At 37.3% G+C, this 11,390-nt stretch overlaps 1 protein-coding gene across 1 annotated transcript; it reads left to right on the forward strand.

The window, feature by feature from the left end:
* Positions 1 to 1,728: 1,728 nt before the first annotated feature.
* On the forward strand, positions 1,729 to 5,401 carry RPP25 (ribonuclease P and MRP subunit p25). The gene is made up of 2 exons (XM_053719881.1): positions 1,729 to 1,923; positions 3,958 to 5,401. The coding sequence occupies exon 2, from the start codon at positions 3,994 to 3,996 to the stop codon at positions 4,591 to 4,593; it is 600 nt and encodes a 199-aa protein (XP_053575856.1). The 5' UTR covers positions 1,729 to 1,923; positions 3,958 to 3,993; the 3' UTR covers positions 4,594 to 5,401.
* The last annotated feature ends 5,989 nt before the right edge of the window (positions 5,402 to 11,390 follow it).

Raw genomic sequence — 11,390 nt, forward strand, 5'->3', positions numbered from 1 at the left:
GGGCTGCGTTAGGAGCTGAACGCTGCTTTTTTGCAGGTGTTAGGTTTTTTTTCAGCTCAAACAGCCCCATTGTTTCCTATGGGGATATCGTGCACGAGCACGTTTTTGAGGCTGGCCGCGTCCGTAAGCAACTCTGGTATCGGGAGTTGCATTTGCGGTAAAAATGCTCTACGCTCCTTTTTTGGAGCCTAACGCAGCATTTGTTTAAACTCTCGATACCAGAGTTAAATTTATGGTGCGGCCAGAAAAAAGCCCGCGGAGCGTTAACAGCCCTTTTACCGCCGAACTCCAAATCTAGGCCTTAGTGTTTATTTTATAGGTAAGTATTTAGTTTTAAATAGGAATACTTTAGTTAATAATAGTAATATTATTTAGATTTATTTAAATAATAATTAAGTTAGGGGGGTGTTAGGGTTAGACTTAGGTTTAGGGGTAAATAACTTTATTATAGTGGCGGCGGCAGATTAGGGGTTAATAGATTTAATAGGCTATGTGGGCTACGGTGGTTTAGGGGTTAATACTAGGATAGGTTTATTGCGGTGTGGGCTATGGCGGTTTAGGGGTTAATACTACTAGGATAGGTTTATTGCGGTGTGGGCTATGGTGGTTTAGGGGTTAATACTACTAGGATAGGTTTATTGCGGTGTGGGCTATGGCGGTTTAGGGGTTAATAATTAGGCTTATTGCGTTGTGGGGGATTGTCAGTCTAGGGGTTAATACATTTATTATTAGCAGTGAGAGGGGGGATTGCGGATATAGGGGTATACTTATCAGGCTTATTTTTGGGAGGCATGTTAGACAGTTACGGGAGATTTAATATTTTAGTTAGTTTTCTTAGGCGCAGGCAGTTTCTAAAGTGCCGTAAATCACTGGCGACTCCAGAAATTTGTACTTACGCTTATTTCTGGACATCGCTAGTTTATCCGACTTACGGCACTTTAGGAACTGCCGGCGGGGTATATGTAATACCCCGATGTGCGAGGTGAAACTACGGGTGGCGCGGGTTCCCTCGCTTGCGCCGAAACCTACGCCGTATATAGGATCGTGCCCTTGATCCCTATAAATGTTACCTTGTATATCATGCCTACAAATACCTGAATATAATTATAATAATATTAATAACAATAATATCTCCATTGCCTAATGACCATGTTTCCTTCCAGTTACTTCCACAAGTGGCCACAAGGAGTTTTCCAAAGAAGTTCATCTATATAGCACACTATACTGTGTTATAGAGTAATGATGTGGTTTTTGTATGGCGTCAAGTTTAAAAGTGCCAATGACCAGACTGGAGATATGAAATAAACAATTTATACAAAAAGTAGCAATTACAGTGGATATTATAAGAAGGGAAGGAGGAGAATACATGGAAACTGTATGCTAAAGAGAAAGAGATGATTATACAGAAGTACATTGTGGAAGATAGAAGGGCTGACAAGCAGGCTAATGGAATGAGATAAGAGACAGCGAGGCTGAAAGAAAAGACATGAAGTACAAATGGATGACAAGATGATTATAAAGGAAAGCTATGGGCATTCAGACTAGGGCTGTAATTATGGCTAATGTTCTCTAGTCTCCTCCAGTAGTAAAGTGAATTGCAGTAAACGCTCAGCCACCCCCTCCCGTTGCCCAACTCTGTGCAGAGAAGCAGAAGGGTGCAAGGAAGGGGAGGAGGGTCTGTGTCGGTGAGAAGCAGGAGAGGGAGCAGCAGAGGGGTTTGCTTTTACAAAGAGACAAGTGACAGCGCTCCGTGCACACTGCAGGTACTGGGGAACTCTGGAACACAACGGGATGTGCTACCTCTGAATCTGCAAGGAGTGCGATCCCACGTTTCCCAAGTTGGGAAGAATATACATTGATGGATGAGGAGACCAATATTTTGTTGATGAGAACAACTAATAGATCACAAGCTGATCTGTCCAGGTACTAGAGAACAACTATTACTTTTAGCTAATAATAGAAAATCAGCCTGTGATTTCCCATAGGACACAATTTGAGGGCTAAGTACCCCATGCACTGTACCTCTAAGGAAATTGCTTAAATTGCTATTAATGACAGAATTACAATTCATATACCCAATACAAACCAGTTAATAAGTTTTTTAAGGCTCCCCTTTAGAGTTAGTGGAACTGCAGGGTGTACAGAGCTACCCATCTCCTGTATCACTTGTACCCACAAAATGGGACTTTAAATCCTAACGCAAGTCCGAAATTTACCACCAGCATGTTTAGTGGCTATCTGTTCTCATCCTTATTAATCGTTTTAGCAAATCTGAACCCTTCTTTAAACCCTTGCATTTTATTTGCTTTTACTAATTAATAATGTTTTCCCCATCTCTGCAAATATTTCCTTGATTATTTCTATTTTTTGCATTTTATATCTTTCTTTAACCGTTTCACTCTCTCTCCCTCTCACCTCTCTCTCCCTCCTCTCTCTCTCCTCTCTCTCTTTTTCTCTACCTTCCCCTTAGTCTGATTCCGCTTATTTTTCTGTTTGTGCATGTTCTCTGTCTCATTATAATTATCCCCAGCATAATTGCATTTTAATTTTTGGCATTATGTTTTTCCTCATTTCAATCTTTTCAATTCCTCCTCTCTGTTTTTTCACTTTAACTATTTTGTTTCACTATTTTGGAATTAATTTTTTTTTTATTATTTCTCCCGCACGGTGCTTCCTCTTTCTCCTTTCTCCTTTTTTTTCTCATCTCATTCCCTTTTTTATCTTTCACATTAAAGGGACACTGAAACCAATTTTTTTTTTCTTTTGTGATTCAGACAGAGCATGCCATTTTAAGCAACTTTCTAATTTACTCCTATTATCAATTTTTCTTTGTTCTCTTGCTATCTTTATTTGAAAAAGAAGGCATCTAAGCTAAGGAGCCAGACAATTTTTGGTTCAGACCACGGACAGCACTTGTTTATTGCTGGGTGAATTTATCCACCAATCAGCAAGAACAACCCAGGTTGTTCACCAAAAATGGGCCGGCTTCTAAACTTACATTCTTGCTTTTCAAATAAAGATACCAAGAGAATAAAGAAAATTTGATAATAGGAGTAAATTAGAAAGTTGCTTAAAATTGCATGCTCTATCTGGATCACGTAAGAAAAAATTTGGGTTCAGTGTCCCTTTAACCTCTAATTTACATATTTTGCTTTTGAATTGCTACCAGTCAGTTCTTGCATCTATCTGCCACAACATTTGCACTCTCGTGGTTATTCACAAAAAAATTATATAAAATTAAATAAATATATTTACAAAATGAATTTAAATGCATTAAAGTTCAAATGTAATCAAGCAGTTTTTAAAAGATCATTGTCATTTTGGAAAAAATGCTCCAAGTGTCTTCCTTTAAACATACTCTTACTTACTATTAACATTTGTAATGAAAGAAATAGTTTATTTTTGCCCATATGCACTCCATAATTTACAGTATTTTACACTTATTTTATCATTTGATTACAAGGGTCATAGAAGTGTAAAATTTAAAAAATCCATTACAATCAGGAGAGGCATAGATATGTACCCACCAATCACTGGCTGGGTCTTGCTCAGAAAAAACATGAGAATGCCTAGGGTGTGTGACTTTATCTATGTGTTTAACCCATTCTTGTAGTTGAAAGTTAATTATATTGATATGTATTTAAAAAAAGATATACATGAGGTGTCACAGCCATGAACACAATAAAGCAGAGAGGAAAGTCACAATCATGCCAAGAGGGTTCCTAAGAAAAAGAAGTTGTGGTTTGCTGTTGTAATCACTGAGTACCCACTTGAATAAATTAAAAGGATGTATCCTTAAAACTGCATTCAGGGCTTGTAAAATACCTTTATACTGTATTGTTGTTAATAAAATATTATTAATATTTTTGTCATACTTCAAAACAGCTGATTAAATGTTTTAGTCACCACAATAAGACTTTCTACCTAAGAGCAGCATCTCTCTAACCTCTCTTGCAGAATTGGTTAAGTTATTTTCCTCTCAGCCAGACCAGGATGGAAAATTTCCAGCGCGTTCGGATCTTAGATGAAGATAATGGGAAGTCTTTGCCTTTCAAGAACATTTGCCCAGATGTGGTACAGATGAGGGTGAAAGAGGGCAGCAAGATACGCAATCTCATTACTTACGCTTTGGGCTATATGGAGTCAGAAGCAGCAGGGCAGATTATCTTCAGTGCTCATGGTCGTGCAGTGACTAAAGCTGTGACTTGTGTAGAAATCCTAAAGAGACAAGTAGTAGGTTTGCACCAGGTCACTAAGGTGCAGTATAAGACTTTGCATGAGGTGTGGGAACAGAAGGGTCCAAAGGTCCAGAGCCCAGCCCCATCACTGACTGTTCAAAAATATCTCCCATCCATTTGCATACTCCTCTCCAAGGTTCCGCTTGACCCACAAGAGACAGGTTACCAACCTCCTCAACCAGTTACTGCTGGGAAATGTCCTACTGGGTCTCAAGTGAAACATTTTGTTTCCAAAAAGAGAAAGTTACAGCAGAGCGTGGAAGAAAAAATTGTAGACAAAAGCTTTCCAAGAGCACAATCTCATCAGTATCAGCTATCAAGCACACTGGGAGAGATCAATGGTACAAAACTATGAAAAAATGCCATATTGAAGATGATTTCTACTAAATTTGTTTTCATTTACTTTTACTATGACCATTCATTATAGGAACATAGTGAAAATACCAAGCAGACTCACAAGGCAAACTTAATTCCTGCTGTAGAGACTTTGAGTTTCCTGCTGATTCAAGAATATGAAATGAACAATAGAGCATAGAAAAAAATATAACAGATAATGGCCATCAGAAAACATGGTCTCAACAGTTAAAGCCGCAAAAAATATTCTATTGTATGCATTTTTTAGCAGGAGTCTTAAGATAAAAAAATTGGAATTCCACAACTACAGAGTTATGCAGAAATGAAAAACCTTGGCTTTTCTTCTGTTATTGTCAGTAATATAGTAGAATAGAGAATTCTTAGCAAGTCTATGTTCCTTTGCATGCACTGCACAGAACATTTCTGCAATAGGAAATTAAAGAAAATAATTTCCTATCAATGCCCTAAAATAGGTATTTCAGTTATGTCAAGCTGATAAGCATTTAATAGACTTAAAATAAAATCAGTCAATTTTGTAAGAACCGTAGTCTAATCCAGCAGCCACATAATTTAACAATTCCTTAAGCATCCTATTGATAGGATCATAATTTTTTTGAACATCTGGATGTTGCTGTGTGGTGCTCATTAAACCAGAATAGCATAATTCAGGAAAACTTAATAATTATAATCAACCATCAAATTGCTAGTAAAAATCACAGTGAGGGGGTTATAATTAGCCCTCTATTTAACAGGCAGCCATTAACCCTCCTGTATCGCCCATCACTATAATAAAGTACCACAAAGGTTAACTTTTGTTGTTGGTCCAGCATTAAACTGTCTCCCTTTCCAAAATACATATCCATGCATTTATCCTAAATTTATAAAACCACCAACTCCAAACTATTTGCCACAAGTAACCCTCTTCTGCTAGATCTTTTAACTTCAATCAGCTTTTCCCTTCCACTCCAAAGCATTCAAGCTTCAGAACTATTAAGTTCTGCTGTTATCCGCTGCAAGAGCCACTAGCAGGGGCGGAACTACTATTAGTGCAGCAGCTGGAGTCACAACTGGGCCCAAGTTCTGGGGGGGCCATGACAGCTAGTTATATATAGAGTTGTGACTCACTGGCATCTATTTATCAAGCCGTCAACTGTAAATACGCTGGAATTCTGCAGTGTATTTGTGGCGAGCCTGATTCCCCTTGTTATCAAAACCTACATACCGACAAAAGTAGAATTTTGTGACGTAACATACAATCCGCCGGGCAAAGTCCGACACAGATCGATGCTTACATCATTACAGATGTTCCGAATGCAAGTTTGGCACTATCTGACTACTTTTGCTAGTTAACAAATTCCTACCAGGTACGCTCGCCACTATTCCGGCCCAGCTTACCTGGTTTTCAATCCACCGCCCTGGAGGCGTCGGATACCATATAGGAATCAATGGGAGTCTGAAAGCAGCGAAAGCTCATGTTTCCAATGGTAATGTTTACACCTAATACCCTAACATGTACCCCGAGTCTAAACACCCCTAATCTGCCGCCCCTACACTGCCGCCACCTACATTATACTTATTAACCCCTAATTTGCTACCCCGACACCGCCGCCACCTACATTATACTTATTAATCCCTAATCTGCCACCCCGCCACCGCCGCGACCTACATTATACTTATTAACCCCTAATCTGCCTCCCCTACACCGCTGCCACCTACATTATACTTATTAACCCCTAATCTGCCGCCCGACACCGCCGCCACCTACATTATACTTATTAACCCCTAATCTGCCCCCTACACCGCCGCCACCTACATTATACTTATTAACCCCTAATCTGCCACCCCCGAAACTGCAGCCACCTACATTATACTTATTAACCCCTAATCTACCCCCCTACACCGCCGCCACCTACATTATACTTATTAACCCCTAATGTGCCACCCGCCACTGCCGCCACCTACATTATACTTATTAACCCCTAATCTGCCACCCCCTACACCGCCGCCACTGTATTAAATTGTTTAACCCCTAAACCTAAGTCTAACCCTAACATCCCCTAACTTAAATATAATTTAAATAAATCTAAATAAATATTCCTATCATTAAATAAATTATTCCTATTTAAAACTAAATACTTACCTAGAAAATAAACCCTAAGATAGCTACAATATAACTAATAGTTACATTGTAGCTAGCCTAGGGTTTATTTTTATTTTACGGGCAAGTTTGTATTTATTTTAACTAGATAGAATAGTTATTAAATAGTTATTAACTATTTAATAACTTCCTAGTTAAAATAAATACCTGTAAAATAAAACCTAATCTAAGTTACAATTACACCTAACACTACACTATCATTAAATTAATTCCCTACATTAAATATAATTAAAGGGACATTAAACCCCACATTTTTCTTTCATGATTCAGATAGAGAATACCATTTTAAACAACTTTCTAATTTACTTCTATTATCTAATTTGCTTCATTCTCTTGTAATCCTTTCCTGAAAAGCATATCTAGATATGCTTGGTAGCTTCTGATTGGTGTCTGCACATAGATGCCTCATGTGATTGGCTAATCCGTGTGCATTACTATTTTTTTAAGAAAGGATATCTAAAGAATGAAGCAAATTAGATAATAGAAGTAAATTGGAATGTTATTTAAAATGGTATTCTCTATCTGAATCATGAAAGAAAATCTTTGGGTTTAATGTCCCTTTAAATAAAATTATCTAAAGTACAAAAAAACAACTAAATTACAGAAAATAATAAACAAATTACAAGATTTTTAAACTAATTACACCTAATCTAATCCCCCTAAGAAAATAAAAAAGCCCCCCCAAAATAATTTAAAGCCCTACCCTACACTAAATTACAAATAGCCCATAAAAGGCCCTTTTGCACGGCATTGCCCCAAAGTAATCAGCTCTTTTACCTGTAAAATAATTTACAAATCCCCCCCAACATTAAAACCCACCACCCACACAACCAACACTACTCTAAAACCCACCCAATCCCCCCTTAAAAAAAACTAACACTAACCCCTTGAAGATCACCTTACCGTGAGAAGTCTTCACCCAACCGGGCTGAAGTTCTCAACGAATCTGTCAGAAGTAGTCCTCCAGACGGGCAGAAGTCTTCATCCAGACGGCATCTTCTATCTTCATCCATCCAGCGCGGAGCGGCTCCATCTTCAAGACATCCGATGTGGATCCGATGTCCTCTTCAAACGACGTCTTCTTGTTGAATGAAGGTACCTTTAAGTGACGTCATCCAAGATGGCGTCCCTTAGATTCCGATTGGGTAATAGAATTCTATCAGCCAATCAGAATTAAGGTAGAAAAAATTCTATTGGCTGATGCAATCAGCCAATAGGATTTAAGTTCAATCCTATTGGCTGATCCAATCAGCCAATAGGATTGAGCTCGCATTCTATTGGCTGTTCCTATCAGGGGGCGGTGGGCTCCGGGAGCGGCAGTTTTGGGGTTAAACACTTTATTTATTTGCGGCGGGGTCCGTGAGCGGCGGTTTAGGGGTTAATACATTTATTAGAGTTGCGGTGGGCTCCGGGAGTGGCGGTATAGGGGGTAAATAATATAGTATAGTGTGGGTGTTTAGTGACAGTATACCAATAAAGCTGTGAAAAAGTTAGTTAACAACAGTCCGCTGCTCATCGCCCCATACTTGGTGCGCGGCTTTTTGACAGCTTTTTTGGTAACTTTGGAGAACGTATTCAGGTCCGCGGCAGCGATGTTAGGCGATCTTAGGTGAGCGTATTGGTGCCGTCGAATGCAAGTAAGTTGACGGCTTGATAAGTAGATGCCACTGTCTCTTTTGTATGTCTGAGGAAGGGGTTAAACTCCCCAAAAACGTCCACATTTGAAGATTAAACTGTGTTAAAAGTCCTGGCGAGTGCACTCTTTTTGCTACTATATATATATATATATATATATATATATATATATATATATACACATACTGTATATATATATATATATATACATACTGTATATATATATATATATATATACATATATATATATATATATATATATATATACTGTCTATATATCATATTGTCTATAACAATATATATATATATGTATATATATCATATACTGTGACTGTGTGTGTCTGTGCGTCTGAGGAAGGAGTGAATGCTCCGAAACGTTACACAATAAAAGGTTGCTGTGATATAAATCCAGAGAGGGCAATTGCTGGACTGTGTTTATTGTGAACATTTTGCACCCTGGTATTTGTTCCTTGAGCCAGTGGGAGTGCGCTTCATCACCTATATTGAGATATATATATATATATATATATATATATACTGTATATCATTATACAGTGAAGCATGTATATTGTTTATTAATAAGCTACCTGGGGGGCTAATTATCCTCACCTCCGTTGCCTGTTGTCTGTACCCTTCAATATTTGCTATCAGGTTTTCAGAAAATTAAAGGCAATATTTAAAACAGCAACATGTGCATTGACAATCTGCTCTCTAAATTGTGACTAACTAATACCCTCTTGTTTATTAAGCTTATATAGACAGTAAAGTACAGGGTCACAGGTGGCATATTTTACAGGACAACCAGGAAAAAACAAAACCTCACTAGCATTAAGAACAACAAATGGGGGAACCAAAACCAACAGGAAGTGGATAACCATGAATGACTTCACTTTCCAATGTGCTGTGCAAGAGATGTCACCAGTAAGTAACCTTGAAAGTTAGATGAACCTGCAGATAATTTTCATGAAAATTACAACTGAATGTTAACATTTAAAATGTGGTAGTGAGTGGCCCCTGCAGCATTTATGTTACTATTTTAAGTGTTGTAATATCATAACTCAAGGAACCCCCTTACTCAAGAGAACCCTAACCTCAACGTAGTGAGGTACCTGGACACTGTCATTGTAGTGACTCATTTGTGAGACCCAAGAAGTAGTTTAAAATCTTTAGTACCTTTTACAGGTGCATTCAAAAAGTTCATAATGACAACATTTAGAGAAACTGTATTAAACTGATTAGTCAGAGTACTACATGTAAAACAGCAGATAACTGAAAAGGGATTTTGATTAAAATTACAGTTTACTTTAAGGATGTGTGTGATCTTTACATTAAAAGATGTTTGGGTAGAATTATTCTATCTTCAGAAAGTGATGAAATGACACAATCTAAAATCTCTGAATCAAGGTCATAAGAAACAACTTGTCACACAAAACAATATTTATTTGAGGTTTAACTATTGAATTTATTTCTTCTTTACTACAACATTTTCCATCATTGCAATGTCTCCTTTATTATTGTGATGACAGTAGAGGCTTAAAACATTTAAAACATTGAGACTGAACTGTAAAGATGCATAATTATGTGTATTAAAATAATAATAATAACAATATAATTTCATTTTTTATTTTGCTCCCTTTTCCTGCAATTGTGGACTTTCTAATTCACATTAGAAGTGGAAGTGTTGACTCCAGACTTAAAGGGACTTGATACCCAAATGTTGAAACATTTGAAAGTGATGCAGCATAGCTGTAAAAAGCTGACTAGAAAATATCACATGAACATCTCTATGTAAAGAAAAGAAAGATATTTTACCTCAAAAATGTCCTAAGTATTCACATCAAATTGTAAAGGACTTTAACCCCTAACGACACACGTCGTACAGGGTATGTCATACACAAACTGGTTGTTAAAGACCAACAATGTGCCCTGTACGTCGTTAGGGGTTTAAAGCGGCTGGAAGCAATCATGATCGCTTTCAGCCGCTTTCAAGGTATTGTTGTGATGCCAAGAGAATGAAGAACATTTGATAATAGGAGTAAATTAGAAAGTTGCTTACAATTGCATGCTCTATCTGAATCACAAAAGAAAATATTTGGGTAAGACAATTGAAAGATGGTCTTGTCCTCAATGGGTTAAGCAGTCAATCAGTATTCCTGTCCCAGGACTTGCAAGGGAGCGTGCCTCATGCACTCTCATGTTATTTCCCTATTCAGTTTAAGGAAGTTTACTATGAAATCTCATGAGATTTAAGTGAAATCTCATGAGATCAAAGTAAAACAGTTCATTGGCTGCTGTTCATTTCTTCCTTCTTTTTTTAACCTGCAGATGGACAGCAGCTGAAGTATAACTGTTTAAACAGCACTTACTCTGGTGAGCTGAGGAAAATGTGAGGTAAAATATATTCCTTTTTAACATAGAAATGTTCAGGTGATATTTTCCTGTCAGCTTTTTACAGTTATACTGCATCACTTTCAAGTGATTTAGCATATGAGCATTATGTCCCTTTAACTCTGCTGTTTTCCACACAGTCATTGGTTGAATACTCCCATTTTTAGCTTTCCCTTATTAGCCTCAGCAGAGAAGGAAACCTAAATTACAACATGATGGCGCCTCTTGGCTTTATGGACACATCTTTTCAATGTTTAAAAAAACCTAATATTATATATATATGTATATATATTATTTGTCAGTATATTCTCTATTTATATGTCATTCTATCTAGCTTTTATTTAGTGTTTAATGTCCCTTTAATGAAAATCTGCTTTATCAGTTCAGGAGCTCATTAATACATCTATCCTTATTTGGCAAATGAGACAAGTGAAAACTGCTCAAGGAGCTTTTTAAGGAATATGTACCCGAACTGCAAAACAATGCACATTTTGCTGACAAAAGAGCAATTTTAAATGTGCATGAACATCTAAAAATGACTTTAATATAGCTTTAATAGAAATTTTTGGAAATAAGTGATAGTAAAGCATACATGGCTTGTAGATTTATGAGAAAGA

The sequence above is a fragment of the Bombina bombina genome, chromosome 6 (assembly GCF_027579735.1).
Source record: "Bombina bombina isolate aBomBom1 chromosome 6, aBomBom1.pri, whole genome shotgun sequence".
Taxonomy (NCBI): Eukaryota; Metazoa; Chordata; class Amphibia; order Anura; family Bombinatoridae; genus Bombina; species Bombina bombina.